The sequence below is a fragment of the Ixodes scapularis genome, unplaced genomic scaffold (genome assembly GCF_016920785.2).
Source record: "Ixodes scapularis isolate PalLabHiFi unplaced genomic scaffold, ASM1692078v2 PGA_scaffold8__174_contigs__length_109621045, whole genome shotgun sequence".
Classification (NCBI taxonomy): Eukaryota; Metazoa; Arthropoda; class Arachnida; order Ixodida; family Ixodidae; genus Ixodes; species Ixodes scapularis.
Genome location: NW_024609883.1, coordinates 95,840,147 through 95,859,794, shown reverse-complemented (window position 1 = coordinate 95,859,794; position 19,648 = coordinate 95,840,147). Strand labels below are relative to the sequence as shown.

Below are 19,648 nucleotides of genomic sequence, written 5' to 3'. Positions count from 1 at the left end.
TTTTTTTTAATAAATATTAGGGTATTCAGGCAAACTCTGTTTTCCGCAGTTCCCTACAGAAGGGTCAGGTATCAAGTTCCACAATTATTTTAACAAAGCCCTCAAATTGTTGCACAGCGCCTTCAACCATGTTTCCAGTACGAGCTGTCGCGCCAAATACCTGCGCATGTGCAGTTCCGATCAGTCTCCGCAGGAGGCGCCCTCCATTAATTGCAAATAAAGCCCCTTGATAAAGCTTATCAAGGGGCTTTAATTGCAAACGCTCCCATGGCTTAACCATGGACCCTCTCTTCAACCGGCTTTCTGTAGCCTTCCAACATAGTCGGCGCCGTCTCGCGGGGCACACGGGCGTTGAAAGAGGACACGACGGCCTCTGGAAGCACTTCCGACAGGCATAGAGCATACAAGAGGCATAGCTAGGGTCGACGACGAAGCAGTGTAGGCAACATGCCTAGCGCAAGTGCCGTCCTAATGTGGCACACCCAGAAAACAACTTAAAAACCGAGCACATCTTTCGCACAGAAACGTGGGAAACACACCGCGACTGGCTGCCATTAGCCGCACAGCCGTTCATAATGAGAGTTTGGCCAAAGGGCGAAGCTTGTTGCCCGCTAAAAAGCCAGCAGATTTCACGATAACACAAAATGGAGTTTCTTCTTTGTCTCGTTTATTCTCAAAAAATTGCATCAAGTTCCTACAAGTCAGAGTCTCAAAATGGCTGACGGAAGTAATCATCCCCCGGTTGTCAGACTACGCTGCTGTGGCTGCCAGGCTGTCAAAATCTCCTCCCAAGAAAGCCAAACTCACAGTACAAACATCTCCGAATAGCTGCATATGGAGCAGCCGTCTGGTGGCGCTGTTTGCAACCAAGGCAAAGGACCTTATCTGGCAGCTCCATCGCATGGACAGAAGTAGCAGTCACCGCGGCATCCCAGCTTCTGGCTGCAGAAGCTTCCATGGACGGCCAAGCTGGAATGACCTGCAGGAGAACAGCTGTCCACCACATTCACCACTTTCTTAGGAATCTAGGAACGCACTAGTCTGAGGGGCGTTGAAGGCACCTAGTTTAGCCAAGCCGTTTTTCAGGAGCGCATTGCTCCCAAGCACGAACCCAATTTCAGCCCAATTTCGACAATATGGCGTCCTTGCAGGGGCTGTACACACGCACAGCCGAACCTGGACAGGTTGTACAACACACCAAAAGATGGCCAAACTCGACCCGGCGTCAGCCAACCTCGGAATGGCTGGTTTGCGTCAATGCTTGCAAACACCACACACACCCACAAAAAAAGTGGAGCACACTGCATAGTCCTGGACCCAGAGACACCAGTCGATTGACATTCATACTTTATTTGCGCCAAGAAATTGTTCTTCCACATTTTTAATCCTCGTTCACATAGCCCATACGAAATAAACCTACATAAACTTTACATGGAGGAAAAAAGGAGAACGGGGCAGGTCGTTTTGAAACGTTCCACAATTCGTCACTACCACCTCCACAAGGGTCAGAAATACTTTGCAAAGGGGGGCCCACATTCCACCTCCGTGCAGCTTCCCAAGCCACCCCCGCCCCACAGGCTGTACCGAGAAAATGCCGCCCTCCGAGGTGTTGCGTTTGTCTCCCTACGGAATGTCTTCGATTGATTTTCCACCCCACCCCGCACGACTCACCCCAACATAGGAACTACAATCAAAAGGCAATAAAAAAAAAGGAACAAGTGATTACAATGAACAACTCTGGTCGCTGACAAGTTGAGAAGGGCAGGAAGGTGCTTCAGGTCACCCGCCTCCAGCACTAGCTTCCCACCTGCCACAACGTTTGGGCGTCTTGTGCACTCTTGAGCGTGCGCGGCGCAGACGAAGCATGGTGGAAGGCACGGAGCTTGTGCTGGAGTTTCGAAGGACGTACCTCACCGTTCACACTGTCAGTGGCCATAGCAATCTTTTAAAACGAGGGCACGACAAAAAAACCAACGAAAACAAATTCAATCGGACTGTGTGGGTAACTGCGGCAGCACTTTGCAAGCTCGTCTCTACGAGAACGCGAAAGAACGGAGAAAAGAGGCGGACTACGGCACGAGCTCCTCGACTTGCACTTTCGGGTCGGACGCACTTTGTCAACAGCAAAAAAACAAGCGCGCACACTCTTCTCCATCTGTCAACATCATGCAGAAAGAAAACTCAGCCGGCGGGACGTAGACGGGAGAAAAAAAAATGGGAAAAGGTACCGGCAGTCATGGTTGAAGTTTCTTGTTTTCTTCGAAGAGAGTGCCTCCCCACCTCTCCTTCCCCGCACTTTGGTATGAAGTGCAAACGCCCCTCCCCCATCCCCCCACCCAACGAAATACCTCCTTGAAGGGCCGTTCGCCAAAATAGATTAGAGTGAAAGAGGCAAGAATCTCTCTCCCGAAACGCCACACGAGTCACCGAGTCTTCACCTGTCGCGTCGCTACTGGTTCGGGCTGGAAGAACCAGCAGCCAGTAGTCGGACGGCGTGGCAGCTCCGAAGAGACGTTTAAGCTTTTGTTTGGAGGAAATAGACCTCCCAATAAAGGCGGGAACGAAGTAGCCGGCAACGTGGGTGGGTGGGGGAGGGCTCAAGGGAGCAAGAGAAAGGCCGGGGCGGGGAGAACGGAAAGGAACAAAACCCAAGGAGGCGGCAGGAGGGCGTCTTCCCCGCGGTGACGGGAACCCCCTACTCCTGTTCTTCGCCCAAGTCGTGCTTGACCTTGGAAAAGTCAAAGTCCTCGCCCGTCCCGCGGCGGAAGATGTCCAGCACGTCCAGGCAGGTGGTCTCGAAGTGGGTCGTGGCGTCGTACGACTCTGAGATGAACACCTGGCACCACACCCGGGAAAAAAAGACCATATGACGGGAGACGTTTGGTTACAACACGCACAACCAATTAACTCCAGCGAGTCGTACAAGGTGACGACGCAGATAGAGCAACGCTACATGCAAGTAACATAGGTTTTTGCAACCCATCTTTCCACTTGTCCGAGAGAAAAAAGTGGGCCACAGACGTTGTCCGTTAGAAGCTCACCTGACTTTGTTCACCGTAGTCGGTAGGCTTGAAGACGTCGCTCACGGTGAGGAATCTGCATGGAAGAAACGCCAGTCAAGCATGACATGTGCACGGGGCCTTGCCGACAACTGCCCGACGAGCCAGCGAGGCACGGTGGTGTTCGGGACCACCCTGCCGTTGCAAGGGTCGGAGATAAACATTGCTGTTCGGCGTCAGCGTAAGACGGTGCCACGCACGGCGGCTTGACAGCCATCTCTAAATGACGCCGTTTGACACTCCTTCCTGTCGCAACCTCAGGGACGTGCGCCATAAGTCGGATACAAGTTAAGAAAGTGGCAAAAGCTCTTCGCGGGCACCCCTTACCACAAGTCTCCTGCTCCTGCCGGTGACTTGCAGAAATCTGGCCAAGTGGGGAAAGGCTACCACCTTTCCCGGTTGGACCACAAAGCTATTCGAAGCCTTGGCCGGTACATGGCGGTGCTTATTTGGTGCCATTCCTAACTCTTATCAAACCACCGACACATTTGATTCACTAGTGGAGGGACCTCTAACCTACTCGTAAAGAATGCGGTTCAAAGGTGACACTGAAGACAACCAAAGTACTGTTTCCACAATTATACTCTTGTAGTTCTATAGTCTTAACAACTTCAATGCAAGTAGGTTCCCCAAGTCAGCATAACCTCATATGACGATCAATGCTAATGAACAAGCTAGTGCTTACCACTTCAATCACATCAGATGCAGACGTTAACTTTCCTGGGTGAGTCTTTTGAATAGGCATACGACTCGTGCTCTCCCCATCCACGGCTAGCAATATGTGGCCACAATTAAATTTCACATTACCCTATGTTTTATTATAAGCAAGGCTAATGGCCCCATACACCATCGATCAGACTATAAAATATGTGAAATCTTAAAAAAAACAGTGAAATACAAAAAAAAAAATTTTTGGGGGGGGGGGGGGGGGGGGACAATTGTTTTTATAAACAATTCTTCCACAAAAATGTACTTTTTTCATGCAATATTTACGCCATTAGAACCAACCTAAACGGAGGTCACGACCCGTTCTAAACTCCGCCCACAAATGAGTGGCTCCGTCCATTACTACTGGATTGGCTTGGCTACTCAGCCGAACATGCACAGAAGCCCATTATCTCCCTTTCGCAACATCCGGTGCATCTAGTCTGGAAGTCTGACACCGCTGCTAGACATGCGAGCAGACGTGCAGCGGTAGCCTGCGGCATTGGCTGCTATTCCACTGCCAACTCTCGTGTGACGACTAACGTGTCTGTGCAAACAAGTCTTGGCATTTTTCTTAAAATAAACCGCGTCTTTTGTGGCCACGCTCCTCCCCCATTATTTGCAATCTTGACTTTGTCTCACTATTATGGATGTTTTTTCAGTGCAACACAAGTGTCCACATTCACGAAACATGACTGTACTGAAAAAAGAGTAATCGTGCAGCGAGCTGGTGAATGACCATGAGAAAGAGCCCTTCAGACCTCGTGGTTTTTTTCTTCTTGGTTTTAGCTTTAAGGATTGTTTATTACAACTGTATTGACGGCTGCGAACGTTTGGCTTTGCTTCGAAATTAATCGATTAAAAAATATACACCAAAAGGACTACTCCCTTCGAAGTGAAAAATCAATATTCGTGCATCCCTACATACATTGTTTTTTCTTTAAATCAGTAGTGCCTTTCAGTACGCGCAGTTTAAAAAAAAAAACATTTTAACGATATTAATGGATATCTGTATATGCAACTGGTCTTTTGATTGTTCATGTATTCTATGCATTTCCTTTCTTTGTTATATTCATCTGGTTGTTTTCAATTTGGCGCTGCTGAACTCGTCAAGGCAGGAATGTCTTTTTCCTTTACCACCCTGCCCACCTCGGCCTGGAAAACCATTAAAGAAAGAACCACCCAAATGCCGCAAATCCATTTCCCTCGCCTCTCACCCAAGCAGAATGGCCTCTACGCATTGTTTCACTCAAACTCTGAGTGGTCGCTGCAGAAGGGGAGGATGCAAGGGGGGCACCCACTTTTGGGAGATGGGTGCGAGGAGGTCCAGTCCCGGCTTGATCTCCACCTCGGGGTTCTCCGTCTCCACGGTGGTGCTCACCATGGCGATGAACCAGCCCTTGGCCGCCACTTGGTGGGTGTACGACACCATCGACACATAGATGTCTGCACGCACATTCAGACTCCTCACTACACAGCAAATTTCTTGAAAAGTGTTTTGACATATGAAAACATTTTTCTTTTTACCCTTAAAATTATTAAAATTTAGAAACTGAAACTAAGCCAATTTCGGCTGAAATTTGGTAGTGTCTTTGAGGGTCCCATTGTTTCCAAAACGTAATAAATCTGAAATCGGTCGTATTATGCGAGAAAAACCAATGTAAAGGTGCGCGCCATACAGGATTCGAAGCTAGTCCGATAGGCGCACATTTCTGTTTATCTCAGTTACTCTTCATATAAATTTAACTCATTAAAAAAAAAAAAAAAAAGAACTTTAATTAGTTTAGTTCAGAACTTTAATAGGAGCGGTAACCTGTATATCTAAGCTGGTTAAGGGGGAACACTGGTCTTGGAGCTTTTTTTCTTATTTTATGACCAAACTTAATGAAACTGCACAAGCTTGTTCAGCTTTTTGTGCTGATTTCATATATCTGGTCATTTTCTCAGTCAGTAGCATTGTCCTCAAAATAATTAAAATTTGCCTGCCTTTGTTTGGAAAAAAGATAGAAAAAAAACTGCTCAACAAAATATTCTTTTTAACACATGGCGATATGCTATGAAGTGTATAGAATACAATGTTGGAAGCACTTTTAAGATAAACTAATTATTAGTGATTTTACCACACATTGAAGTTCAGTGCTCAATGCATGTCTAACAAGTAATATAGCAAAAGATCAAAAAGAAAATTTTGTAGACTTTTATTAAAAAATCTGCTCTCAACATTGTATGCTTCACACATTCAGCTACACATTTCAGGAATGGTTATATTTCTATCTGCTCTAGAGGCTGAGATATCCCTCCTGTAAATTTTCATCTAGTCCGAAAATTGTGTTTTGTGAAAACAATGTTTTAGAGTCAACTTCAATGCACATGGAGCCCACATAGATACTATAAATTGATTTATATCTCAAATATTCATTCACGAAATTATAAGCCTGGTAGATTCAGAAGAACAGCAGCCATTGCCATTTTCAAAAGAATGCAGTTTTAGGAAGTTTTTGGCTCTGAAGACCCATGTCCCCCCTTAAACGGGAGGGAAGGACATTACTAGAGAAATAAATACTAGAAGGGGGTCTCCACCAACCGTGGGGACTGAACCACACAGAAGAGGTTATTACCTATTTGTCTTTGTGAAAAAGATCTTCCAAGAAACATTATACAAGCTTCGTATAATTAGCTGATCACAAATTAACTTTATAATGAGTAAATCTGAAGGTATGGTTTCAATTAGAAGTTTTCTGGGCATCGTCGAAAACCAACAAACAAGTCCACATTGCAAAAAAATGAGGTGCACAAAGCACTACGACGCATTACGAGAGAGCTTGGACGAGATTTTAAAGTTTTGGTTTGTAATCAGAACTCATTACGCACTAGCAACCACTGCCCCACCTCCCCCCACAAAAAAAAAGGGAATGCGACATTTTCCGGCAAAATAAAATGCTGCGCCGTTGGAAAACATTGCACGAACAAGCTTAGATTCTTGTTTTCGCTTCCGCTGCCCGAAGCGTGAAAATTGCTCGCTTTGATCGCGTCAACAAAAAACCGAAACCTAGAAACGTATCGGGACGGCCCGCGGGTGCAAACGTGGGCACCACTTACCGGACTTTCGTCCCAGCTGCTTCTGAGGGATGATGATCTGGCAGGAGAGGGCGTCCCTCGTGTTGGGGATGGGGTGGTTCAGTAGGCAGATGCACCTCACCACTCGGCCGACCTGGAGAGAAATTGCCACATACCGCTCGCACCATCGCACTCACCCTTTCGGGTCCAAATTTGGTGGTTCCGCGTACCAAACGAACGACAGGCATCTGGCACGCCCAGCGGAGGACCAAGGGTTAGTTTAAACCACCCGGGGATCTTTTGACGTGCAACCAAAAGCTCGGTTATGCGCCTTCTCCGCAATAAGCCGCCGTCATATTGTGGGCGACTCGGCAGGGATTTGAACTCGCCACACAGGGATCCGTAGGCCGGTGCTTCGCCTCGGAGCCACCTAGGCGGCACCCTTTGGAGGCAGGGGAGGCTTAGACTACTGCTCGGAAAATCGCCCACCCGCAATGGAGTACGCTTCGACATGCCAGTCCCCGTACGATTCAGGATTCGATCCCAGGACCATTTTCCAAGACTAGCGGAGCACTCCAAACTCTGCTAACCAGGAGGTGGCAGTTGGCAGAGCGAATGAATGCTAATAGTCGCCAGCAGTCTTGATCGCAGCCACCGCAAGGGGGAGATGAGACGATTACGTACAACGATTTTTAGGGGAAGTCCCCGAGGTAATGCTTTGCCAGATGGGCCGGAAAAAACTTGTATTTCTAGATATTTGTCTAAAAAAAATAAGGATGCAACCACTTAAAAAAAAAAAACAAGCTGTCCGACAACTTTGACGGAAGGCAAACAACAAAGACCGGGCTGCTTACCATATTACCTCTTTCAAATACCCAGACTTTTCCGGGTTTCCCCCAAAAATGTTCATTATATTCCCCGACAGTTTTGAGAGAGGAATATGCACAGGATGGGGTTACAGCGGCTGTTCCCGCTTAATCCAGTGAATCGGGTGGTGGCTTACACCACCTTGCAATAGACCGGGCAACAGCTGCACGCCGCAAGGGGCGTCCGCATCGCAGCGTACCATACCCTCCCGCCCTGTTGCGTGCCACTTCACTGCCTTGACCAATTTTCTTGACAACTTGCATGACAATTCCCTAGCTTTTCCAGGCGCTTTGAAATTCCCCAACAATTCCCCGATTTTTCTGGATGCTTTGAAATCGCCCGACAATTCCCCAAGTTGGAAGACGGCCCGAAAGACGAACCCACCTTCTTGACCCTGTCGGGCACGTAGGAGGGGTCGCAGTAAACCTGTTTGCAGCGGGCCACCTCGCTGCCAGAACGGACCCCGACCACCCGGCCGTCCTCCATCACCAGCTCGTCTATCGCCTTGTCCAGCATGTAGGTGCCTCCGTAGATGGCGCTCAGCCTGCGCTCATCAAGCGGGGTGTCAAAAGACGCTGGGGCTTGCTTGAGTCGGTGCAATCTACAAGGCTGATAGACACCCAAGCTAATGTAACGCCCAAGTTTGCGCGACAACAAGCGACAACGAAGCTAGTCTGAGGTGACAATGAGAGAGAAAAAAAAAATAAATCTAAGTTTTGGGGATAATGAAGTTTGTGCGACAAGGACGCATGTGCGACACGGAAGCAGGTGTGTCATTCCGTGCCAAACGAGACGCAGCAATTTTTTTATACCTAGGATATCTACGAAAAAAATAATTTGAATAAAGGAGCTTCTGAACTAAAAAAAAGGTATTTGTTAGTGAAAAAATATTTATTTTTGCTGATATCATGCTCAAATTTGTGTAATCTGCATAAAACCCATGTAGTTAAGAACAACATTGTAAAAAAACTGTTGTGTACCACACAAATTTATCTAGGCACCTAATTACTTCATAATATCTTACACTAAAACACAAACATTGAAAGACGCCATTTTAAGTCCAAATAGGAGCTCAAAAAAAAAAATAAAAATATTGTACTGTCGAGACCGGTTATGACAAAGTCAATGGGAATCTGTATTCACTTCACTATATCCGCTAGTTCGTTATAACCGGCTTCGCTGCAGCCGCTATTTCGTTATAACCGACTTCGCTATAGCCGGTCTTGGCAGTATAAGATGTCTTAATTTTTTTGAGTCAACATGAATTTAGTTGTTAGCCACAATACTTTTTTTTTTTGTCCCGGACTAATAATTGACTTGTTTGTATAAAATTTTCAAAACCTCGATTTGTTGCATTTTAATTAAATGACAATGACCAGTTTATGTAGAAACAGAACAGAAACAGGTGACCAGAACTTTCGAAATAGCCAAAAGTTCAATTCATCTCATCTGTTCAAATATCAAAAAAATTAGAAGAGGGCTTTTTGTTGCACCCGAGAAATGTTTTAAAGATGAGCCTCTCCGAACATGCCTCAAGGCGCCCGTCTCGCAGGCGACGCATTCCGGCATTCGCCAGCGAGGCGCTAACGGTGTGAGACGCCATCGCAAGGTCCTCAACGCCCTCCCGACTTCCATGCATCCGTATCCCATTTACGTGTCGTAAAGATACTGGCATCTTAATTTTACTTCATTTCTCTCCAGGTAACTGCCAACGAACGCCAACCTGCATAGTCTGCTTTCCCAGTTTGGAAATGCACACTGTGTATTGGCTTTGCCAGTCTTGTGTCCAGATTTAAAAAAAATTCAGACCGGAGAGCTCTTCACTGATGCGAAATGCTAACGGCGGTGTTGCATCTTTAATGAACTTATATGTATCTTGTTAGACTATGTAGTGCTACCAAAAGCAGTGTAATGGTGGAAACAGCATTTCACTCTTTGCGGCTTCCATGTTGCACTGGAGGCCAGTGCAACATGTATAGATTTCTGAACTCACTAGTATTTTTAAAGGAAGTATGTTTGATAAGGGGTGGGAGAGTTAGACAGGTGCTACCTTCACCATCTGTTTGCCAGGCTCGGCAGACAGACGAGGAGTGGCGCTCCCCAGCTGGCCGCTAGAGAGCACCACTCCTTGATTCATTCCGCAGAATGTCAAACGCTGTGGATGTGTCCAAAACTCAATGACTGAATGTTTTGATTGGCTGCAAGTGCAGTAAAGGTGCACATTTTTTAAACAATGCAAGCTCGAATAATACCCTAGGTGCGCAGGCACCCTTTATTGCAGTTAGGTGCGACTGAGGTCAGACTTGATTGCAGAAGGGGTGCCCTTGGAACCAGGATATAAGACCTCCTTTCACAAACTAAACAAACTCACCAAAAAAAAAAAAACAGCGATGAGATGCAGCAAGCAAGAGAAAAATGCCACCGTCTCACCTGGCAAATCCCTGGGGAAGTTCGCCGAGGCCATACAGAGGGTAGAGGTAGGGCGACTTGCCGTACCGCGCCAAGGAATCACTGTACAGCCTGATCCGCTTGATCAAGTCACCACACGGTTGGGAAAGATACCTGCAAAGCAAAGGGGGTTCATCAAACCCCGAGGGAAAACCAAGGACAACCGAAGAAACGGCGCAACAATGCACGCACAAGGCGGGTCGATTGGGCAGGCTGCGTTCGCTACGTTGGCAGCAGCTACAGGTTGTGAAGTGTGCCAGTGAAGTAGGGGGTAGCCGTAAGGAACCAAAACACTATAAAATGAGGGGAAACTATGAGGCACACACACATACTTAACGAGCATCGGCAGCAAGCCAAACTCTCAAGGTATGTTCCCAAGTTACCGAGGTTTACTGTAGAGTTTTCAGAAATGGCATGTCCCATATACAGGGTGCTTTTTTTTAAAGCTTTACAGATTTGTTTAATGAAAGCAGTGAAAGCTACGCGTTTGTGGTTTGTGCAGGTGAGTTATAAGGCCAGGAGCACATAGTATAGGGGGCTAATTATAACATTCAGTTGGATAATTAGGTAACATTTGCTCACTAGCTTTTGATTCAAAAACCACTAAAGCAGTAATTTTCAGAAAGACTGAGCGCTTGAGAAGCGCAGTAGTGCGCTAAAGTGAGCAAGAGCGAGGTTACCGGTGCAATTTTTCAATCTCTTCGGCCCGCTTCAGATGGGGCATTTTCACCCAGCAACTTGACGTCCCAACACCAGCAACACAGGCCGCACACGTTCACACGCAGCAACCGAATTGCTACGACTCGCCATCACCATCATTCGCCCCGAATTTTCTTCCACTATTTAGACGCACAGCTACGCACTGAAAACATGTTTTTATATCTTTGAATGGCGTTGACAATACTAACTCATCTTTCTGAAAAGGTTTACTTCCAAAAGCGATCGACTTCAAACCAGAACCAAGTCTTTAGCTGTCATCATCACCACCACGGGGGTGTCACGTGAAAACATTGCGCCCTTATTGGCTGCTGCCGCTTCAAATGTTTCCGAGTTGTTCGAGTTGCTCGTCGGTTTCGAGCCGGACCCGATCTCAGCGATTCGTGTCGATCTAAGGAAAGCTAGGGAACAACCCACCAGCAACCTCGAAATTGCTGGAAAAGTTGCCCCGTCTAAAGCGGGCTTTATAACTCCAGCCTTGCACCTGTTGAACGGGCAATACCTTCAGCACACTACTACACTTCCCACCTGCTCGAATTATTTCTAAAAATGACTGATTTAGTGGTTTTGGACGATGCTCAGCAAGTTCCTACTAGGAACAATGTCTATTTTCGTTAACTAAAATGTTTAATTTATTTAGCTGACCGATCGTTATGATTAGCACCATGTACAATGTCCCCCTGGCCGTATAACTCACCTACACAAACCGCTTAAATGTAGCTTTCACAGCTTTTTTTAAACAAATCTATTAAGCTAAAAAAAACGCATAAAACAGCTTTGGTGCTATAGACCGATCTCAATAAGCATTTAGAGCATGAATGACGCCACCATAACTTTAGTTTGTAGGAGGAAGAAGGCCGTGCATGCGAGGACTCGTGTCGACTCATGATCCACACGTGCATAGATCCAGCGGGATTGCCACACGTGCAGAAAGACTAAAGTTCCCTCGATGCATTGCGGCTGCGGTGGTATGGTCAAACTGGCAGGTGAGATCAGTCTATTGAGTCTTCCGAACCAAATTCATGCACAGGCGTTCAACTGGCCTTCGGAAGACGATTTTAAAAGGATTCGCCATCGACGCAGACATGGTACGACGACTCTGGAAACCAGGAATGCACTCAAAACAAGAAAAGCAGTGGCCATCCCTGAGGAAGCGGACAAGCTATACAGCAGTTTTTGTTTGTTGGGGTCGAGTATGGGACCTGCCCTGCGCACCTCTAGAATACAAAAAACTTTCAGAAGTTGACGCATAAATGAAACTATAGTGCTTGTCCCCACCTCAAGAACCACAGTACGAAAGAACCGGCTCTTCATAAAGTGTTAAAAATTTTTCCCTTTATGCGGTGAGTGCAGTGAATCTTCTTCAATATGTTAATTTATTCATTCACGTGGTGAATTAAGCTACTTTTTCCTTTTCTACATTCACACTCAAGATCAGTTTCTTTTTACATAAGAATACACAAGTTTCAAAGGCAAAAAGCATACCTTTTTCCTCTAAGTACCACGTCCCAAAGTGGCATCATGTGGCTGCAGTACTCAGGAGTAGCAAATTGTTTACGGACACCCCGTATGATTGTGGGAGATGCCAGGTCCCCTTCAGCCAATTAAATGCCAAGCAGAAGCGGCCGATACCAAAATACCGAGCAGTTCAAACGCAGACAATACTACAAGCGTGAGCATGTGGTCCTACGTGAGCCCACGTCTGGACTCAATTAAGCTGGAACTAAGTACAGAGTTACTAAATGAGCTATGCTTTAGAGTAAGAACAAGTCTGCCATCTCGGTGCTCAGAATCACCACAGTCGGCTACCCAAACCTTTATCCGACGTCGCGGAAACTGCTCTTCCGCCCTCCAGACATGTTACAACGGCCCACGGCAGAGCGAGACGACGTCACTCGAGCTTTCCGACATTGCATGGAAAACCCACAAACTACTTTTTTTTTTTTTATTCGTAACCATTAATAGTTGCACCCACCTTGCACTAGAAACAAGATGGCGGCACACGCGAGCAGATCGGAAAGTAGAGTGTCCTTACTCCGAAGCGCAGCTCATCGAGTGCAGTGCCTCGTGGGTACAATTCCTGGAACGAGTCACCGACTGACAGCGTCACAAAAAGTAAGCGGACGTTCTAAAGAGCCGACTCACTCGTCGTCCCGGTATAGCGCCAGGGCATGCCCCGTAAAGTCCGCCGTGTCCTTGTCCAGGCCAAACTTCTCGTAGAGCTGGGCCCCCGTCGTCACGTTGCTGTCCACATCCTTCCACGTCTTGGGATCGTCCACGTTGTAATCTTGCACAAACACCAAGAAGTTGCGGAAGCGGCGCTTCTCGAAGATTCCCATCAGACCTGCACACCAGGACACCGGTCAGAACACCTGTCCTCAGGTGCCCCCTTTTCTCGGACACCGGATGCTTTCCGGGCCGACTCCACTTGCTTGGAGAAGCAACCCTGTCGCTGAAGCGGCGCGTTGTGCGGCGGCAACTTTGCCGCCGCACAACCTTTTTTCGAGGGTGTCTGCCTCTGCTCCCAAGCTTCCGAGCGAAAACTTGTTAAAAAAAACACGGTGCAGTTCTACAGGGCTGCTCTTAAAACTTCCATTTGTACCCTGAACGCTGCCACAACCCCATTCATGCAGACGTCCACAGACAAGATCACGATAGTATCCTCTTTACGAAATAGGTATTTTCATCATCACTGCAGTTAAAACAACAATTGTAACGAAGCCCCGACACGAAGATGAGTCAAATTACAATCAAACAACCATCAGATAAAACAAGACGTCCCCTCTATGACACACGGTGCTTTCCCAACGTTCCTGCACGAAGTGCTGTTCTTTTCAAGAAATGTCCCGCTGACAGTCAGCACCTCTTCCACCCACTGCTCGTACTTGAACCTTGTTCGAAGACACCGGCAAACTCTCCCAAATAACAATCGAGCTTCCGTAGGCATGGTAAACTAAATGCAGGTGACCACAGCTCCCCGGCACCGCAAGAGGGTGAGAGATGGCGCCGACTCACTGGACTGGAGGGCTTCCTTTTCGTCGGCGGGCACCTTGTAGATCTTGCCGCCCGATTTGTACACGTAGCTGCCTTCCACAGACTTGAACTCGAGGTAGCGTGTCACCCCGGTGTGGATCAGAAGCTTCACCAGCTGGCCTGCACAGGACAGGTGTAAGGGGCAAGCTGTGTCAATTTGGTTTTCTACTAAAACTATCTTAATACTCTGGGCTTGTCTTTGATTATATAGGTTCATTCTGCCAAGTAATTCACCTCCAAATACTGGCTTTAATGATCTGCAAACACACTGCAATTTTTGTCGTTTTTAATTTATGTGGATTCTACTAATAAAATATAACTGGGGAAACTCGATTGTGAAAATACGATGTTCATGGGTAGGAGCAAACAGTCATTTTTTTCCGTATCGCACAATATTTGTTTTCCTGCAAAATTAAACAGGTAGATTATTCTTAAAATGGAATGCTCATAGGCTACTTAGTACATACATCAGGTTTCACGATCATTAGAGCTCTAAAAGTTGCAATAATCAGTCTATGAATGTTGATCATTTCCAATTGGCAACCAGGCTAAACTGCCCAAGTTAGTCTCACCATGGTGCTCATAAACCACGTATCATATTTAGTTGAACACTCATTCTAGGAGCCCCCAGTCACGAACAGGTCGAAATCAAAATGATTGGCTTCCAACATTTTTTGATAACAATCACACTCATCGCTCCTGCAATCAGTGTCAAAGACCGCTGAAGCAAGCGATGCCATAGACATCATTGTCTCGAGACCGCATGACGCCGAGAGAGCCAAATCTGCGAGCGCGTGCAAGAGGATTCCGCGTGTTGAGCGAATGATGTCACCGACTCAACGAACATGGCAGCGAGCGCGTGCAAGAGGATTCCGCGTGTTGAGCGAATGATGTCACCGACTCAACGAACATGGCAGCATTTTCAAATTGGGTAGACCCGAGAATCCCACATTTAAATCGATTTATCTATGGAACTACCTCGCTGTTTTCTACACAAACTTAGTGGAAATATAGGAACATACAATGGACCCTAGCAGCATGGTTATCTCCCATTTTATTTTTGCCGTCTCATAATGCCTTTAAGGCGGGACATCGCAACTTTATCGAGCGTTAAACCAGCAAACATACCATCATCTACAGCATACCAATACAACCCAGCATTCTCTTTACTGTGTAGTCGTCATGGTTTTGAAGCCCCTTTCTCAGCATTTTTTGCTACCTTTACGACATCTCTAGAGGACACAGCTTTTACCCCAAGACAACCAAAAGAGTGACAACCTCTAGATCCTGACTTCAGAGGCTCCCCTAAAGAGCCAGGGAGCACCCAAGCGCTCAAATTCTCCTAATTGTAACTCCTCAGAGGTAAAGAGTTCTTTCAGCTCGGGCCCTATTTCAACACAGTATCAGAGCCAAGCAACAATGCACAGCCCTCGTCTAAGAACTCTTAGCATTATTGCGACAATGTCGTCGGGGGAGTGGCTTCTTGACTGTTATTCGAGACAGATTGGAGTTTCCCCAAGAGCAGAGTTTCCCCTGCTCTAGACGGACATGGACCGTGCCACGGTATCCCAGTCCAAAAACATTTGGCAGCCCCCAACCATACCTTTCTTTTATGCGTCTGGAGGTCCGAGTGACCTCCATATGAAAGGAGCGGAGTACTGCAAAGCGTGAGCGCAGAGATAGGTGGTATAAGAAAAGCAGGAAAAGAACCAAATAAAAACCAGACAAGATTTGTTTGTTTTTTCATGAAGGAAATCCCCAAAAGACTAGTTCCAACCTCGCAAGTGGTAATTTGACACTTTTTCGCTTTCATTATTGCCTTGCCAGCAATCTGAATCCACCGGTACCACCGACGTCTACCTCTATGCACTGCTGTTATGAGGCGGCCGAAGTGCACAAGACGATGGTAGACTTCTGGAATTATTACCCAACTCTACGCTCTCCGAGGAGACTCAAAGGTATAGAGGCATGCCCCTCACCGTTGGCCATGAGGAACTTGGGGATGAGGTCCACGTTCCAGTCCCTCGAGCGACCATACTCGTCCGCCTGCTGGAAGGCCGGCATGTTGAACTTGCTAAAGAGGTCCTCCAGCGGCGTGATGGAGGCGCTCTCCCCGCCGTAATACTTGTTGCGGTCCATGTGCAGCACCTTCTTCCCACTCACGGACAGCATGCCACTCAGGATGCACTCCTGACACCACAAGAGGAAACAGCAGTTGGCAACAAGGATGGATGGATGAGTGTAAACGGCTGTAACACTTTATAGAGGGTGGCAGCTTGCACCAGCCAGAAGGAGCCATTAAGCCACCTATTTGTCTGCCGGAGAGAAAACTAGTCCCACTTTTCCTAATGCCAATTTTATTCATAAACCTGCATTGAAATATTTAAGAAAAACATTTGAAGGGAGGTTGACAGCTTCTCATAGTAAACAATGCTGTCAGCAACAACACTGTACACTAACACCTGCGCAGCGTTGTGAGCAAATATGCCAGATAGGCAATTTGGATGGTATTCAACCAAATAGCATTTGGGTGACCAGCAAACCTGTTCGTAATCCTGGCTCTGAACTATGCGCCGGCTTGCCAATAATCGAGCATTGAAGCATACCACATGTTGCTTATATATTTTTGCTAATGCTTTTATGTACTTATGTGTAACAAACGATGCTTCTTTTTGGAACGACAGTATCCATTGTTAAAAAGACTTGCCGAGGATTGAGATTTCAGCTATCATAATGCCCCACGGTTTTATTATTTCATGTTTATCTGATGAATGTATGAAGCTATCTGCTCAGTTTTGATTTAACTTCACACTCAAATCATAGGAACAGCAAACTTGGTTGTTTCCACGAGTCCACCAATATGAACTAAGAATGGGTGAAGTAGACACTTTTCTAAAACAAATGCAACCTCCACTTGGCAAGAGGCTAAGAATGCAGCTGAAGGTTGCAGAAAAGGCCCATTCACAAACTGGCAACTGAGTAGAACCGACCGAGACAAGTCCGGTTTTTAAGCCTCTTGCGACGTCGTAGAACAAGATGCGCTGCTGCGGAGCTGGTCCTACGCCGCCGCAAAAGGCTTAAAAACCCGTCTTGTCTCGGTCAGTTCTACTTGGTTGCAAGTGTGTGAACGGCCCTTTACAGGCGCGTTAAAATAAAAAGGCACGCCGACTGCAACAGGCAGAAACGCTTCATTGCTGGACAGTACGATAGCACCCGCCACAGTGACAGCCTAGAGCAGTGGCTCGAAACACTGCGTTTGGAAGTCTTGGACTTCTTATATCGGAATGGTAAAGTTTATTTCCCATGTACTTCCCATTCAAAATATATTTGTACATACACATTATATCTAGCAACCTGAAACAAATATTAATGATATTTATGCATGCTCCAACAATTGGGCACGTTATCCGGCATTGCATACATTTACATGCATATTAGTTTTTATTAAAGCCCGTCCCGTTCTATTGTTCTAACTGCACAGTCGTCAGGGAACATAGCCAGCTACTAAAAATTGCCAATTGCAGATTATTATACCCTTCCCTGCGCTTTCAATGTGACAAGGCAGTCCAATGGACCAGTTGCCCTATGTCAAATGTTCCTATGTGACGAGTCATCTTTTACCAGTCAGCCTGGGACGAATGTGCATGTGGCAAATAGCACTTGTCCCCTTGTGAACATGTGCTGCAGTTCTCTTGTGTGAAATATCAGACACTATACAAGCATTCACACCCTGGTGAATATGTTTTTTTTTTTTTTTTTTTTCGCGAGTGATAAGTACAGGAAAGCAGCCTACTGAAGCCCCTACACAGGTTGAGCCATTAGAGTCGAGGAAACGCAGGGAATTTCCAAGATGCAAACGGAAGAAAGCAAACAAAGAGTCACTGCAAGCCAGGTGCCCTTCCTTCAAAGCCAGTCCAGAAGTTTACAATGGGAAATGGCTCATTGAGCAGAAATCACAAAAACCAGAGAGAGAGAAAAAAAAATAGGGCAGGAAAGGCGAGGGCTTAGCAGTCGCCCGGTAACCGAAGCAGCCACGTCAAAAACGCTACAAAACAAGACAGTCGAAATCACGTCACCTTGGGCGGACACAATCAGGACATAGAAAGAAAATACAAGAGGAAACGCCAGGCGTCATAGCAACAGCCTCAGGAGCAACGCGAATAGATTGGAACGAGCTTGAATGAGCATCGTGTGCGTTCAGCGGGCAACACTACGAATATACTCGTCAACATCGCTACGCCTGCAGTGTCAGGTTAGCACAGCTTGCCCGGCTAGTTTCAAATGACACAACAAGGGGAGAGGGGCTGTGCCATCAGATCGAGAAAAAAAATACTGTAGAGCCGTAACTTAAATGTCGTTTTCGCAGCTTCGGGGAAGGCGAAACAACAAACGTGTCACAACCGATCCCAGACAGAACGCACTGCAAAACTTGTCATGCATGCCTCGATGACTTCATTTACGTGGACGTCGCCGGTACCACCCCATTTTTGTGAAGAGCAACACAGCTTGGGCACAAGCGATAGTCCGAGATTGGCCAGTCATCTAGATGAATTTTTTTTACGCGTAACTTGCGTCTACAGCCTTCAACTACCCTTTAACCTCGAAAAAGAAGAGCGAACCGACGCAAATCGTGAAAATTTGGCACTGAAGAGTTAGGCCTACGAGCTGTCGCCAATCAACCCCATTCAGGCTAGCTGTTTAAAGCAACCAGCCACGCAAAAGACGAATGCATAGATTAAAGGTCCTACACCGAGTACACGCGTTTATTAAATCCGCGTTTTCCTAAACTCGACGAACGGCAGGAAACGTAGCCTGGTCGGCTGATGTCGTGGAGCGTGCAAACGCTTCCCCCCAGCTCTTCGCAGCCTTCAAACCCATCGAAAACACACGAGGCTTTCGGGGAATCACATGAACTCTATGCAGTGCCGGTTCAGCGAACCAATTCGTACACCGACACATTTCAGAAACACGGGGTGACAAATGCACGGCTGCTAGGCCTAACAGGTCACTCGCCGGCCCCTCTCAAGCAAGGGGAAAACGGCTCTTGTGTCGAACTCCGAGCAGACGGGAGGCATACCTTGAGGCCGGTGCCTAGCACGATGGCATCGTAGTCTTCGTCCATGGCGTTAGAGAGGGCCGCAATAGAGTTCTTCGAGCACTGCTAATTGTTTACTGGAGCACCGAGCCTACAAACCCCCAGCCGAGCAGAGCAAGGGAGGTGGGCCGGTGGGCGTCGGAGAACGACTACGTGAAAGGTGCTTCCGCGATAAAAAAATTAGTTCCACGCCAAACCGGCATTTTAAGAGCCTGTTACGGAATTAAACGTTTGCGTAATATTATTTCACATGTTTTTACAAACATGGATTACCCTACGAAGATTACTAGCACGTATTAGTGCAAAATAAACTATTTTGCTTGAAACTGTAACACTCCGCCAGACTATTGTGTTGTGACGTCAGTGTTTGGGGAGGGTAAGGAGTTGGAAGCATATGGTCCGTATGGTTGGCACGGTTTTTAGGGTCGCCTGTCACTAACGTTGCTTGTCACTATCTAAACTGATGGCAAGAATCAAACTGACCAAAGCCGTGGCGAGAATTTGCACGCGCAATGAAAACAGCGTAGGAGCTAGAATCTAAATAAGCCGGTCGTAAAAACAAGGGACCTTCTCCATCTCTTCGTGGAGATGAGGTGAACATCTGTTACGAATTTTCAGGGCAGCAAATAAACCGACGATTTAATCAATCATTTCTGTCGGGGCTGTC

General features: G+C 46.8%; 1 protein-coding gene across 1 annotated transcript; it reads right to left on the bottom strand.

Annotated features, from left to right (window-relative positions):
* Positions 1-1,330: 1,330 nt before the first annotated feature.
* LOC8029643 (rab GDP dissociation inhibitor beta) lies at positions 1,331-19,330 on the bottom strand. The gene is made up of 10 exons (XM_029993150.3): positions 18,964-19,330; positions 15,866-16,076; positions 13,869-14,006; positions 12,999-13,197; positions 10,119-10,250; positions 8,073-8,232; positions 6,864-6,975; positions 5,066-5,210; positions 3,042-3,096; positions 1,331-2,836 (listed from the first exon to the last, which is right to left on the bottom strand). Exons 1-10 carry the CDS (start codon positions 19,006-19,008, stop codon positions 2,696-2,698), a joined length of 1,338 nt encoding a protein of 445 aa, XP_029849010.1. The 5' UTR covers positions 19,009-19,330; the 3' UTR covers positions 1,331-2,695.
* Between the last annotated feature and the right edge of the window lie 318 nt (positions 19,331-19,648).

Excerpts from the sequence above, each read along its gene's own strand:
- LOC8029643 (XM_029993150.3), bottom strand. The coding sequence starts at position 19,008 with ATGGACGAAGACTACGATGCCATCGTGCTAGGCACCGGCCTCAAG. Across the intron at positions 16,077-18,963 it reads TGCTAGGCACCGGCCTCAAG|GAGTGCATCCTGAGTGGCAT; the intron begins GTATGCCTCCCG and ends TTGTGGTGTCAG. Across the intron at positions 5,211-6,863 it reads GCAGCTGGGACGAAAGTCCG|ACATCTATGTGTCGATGGTG; the intron begins GTAAGTGGTGCC and ends ATGTGCGTGCAG.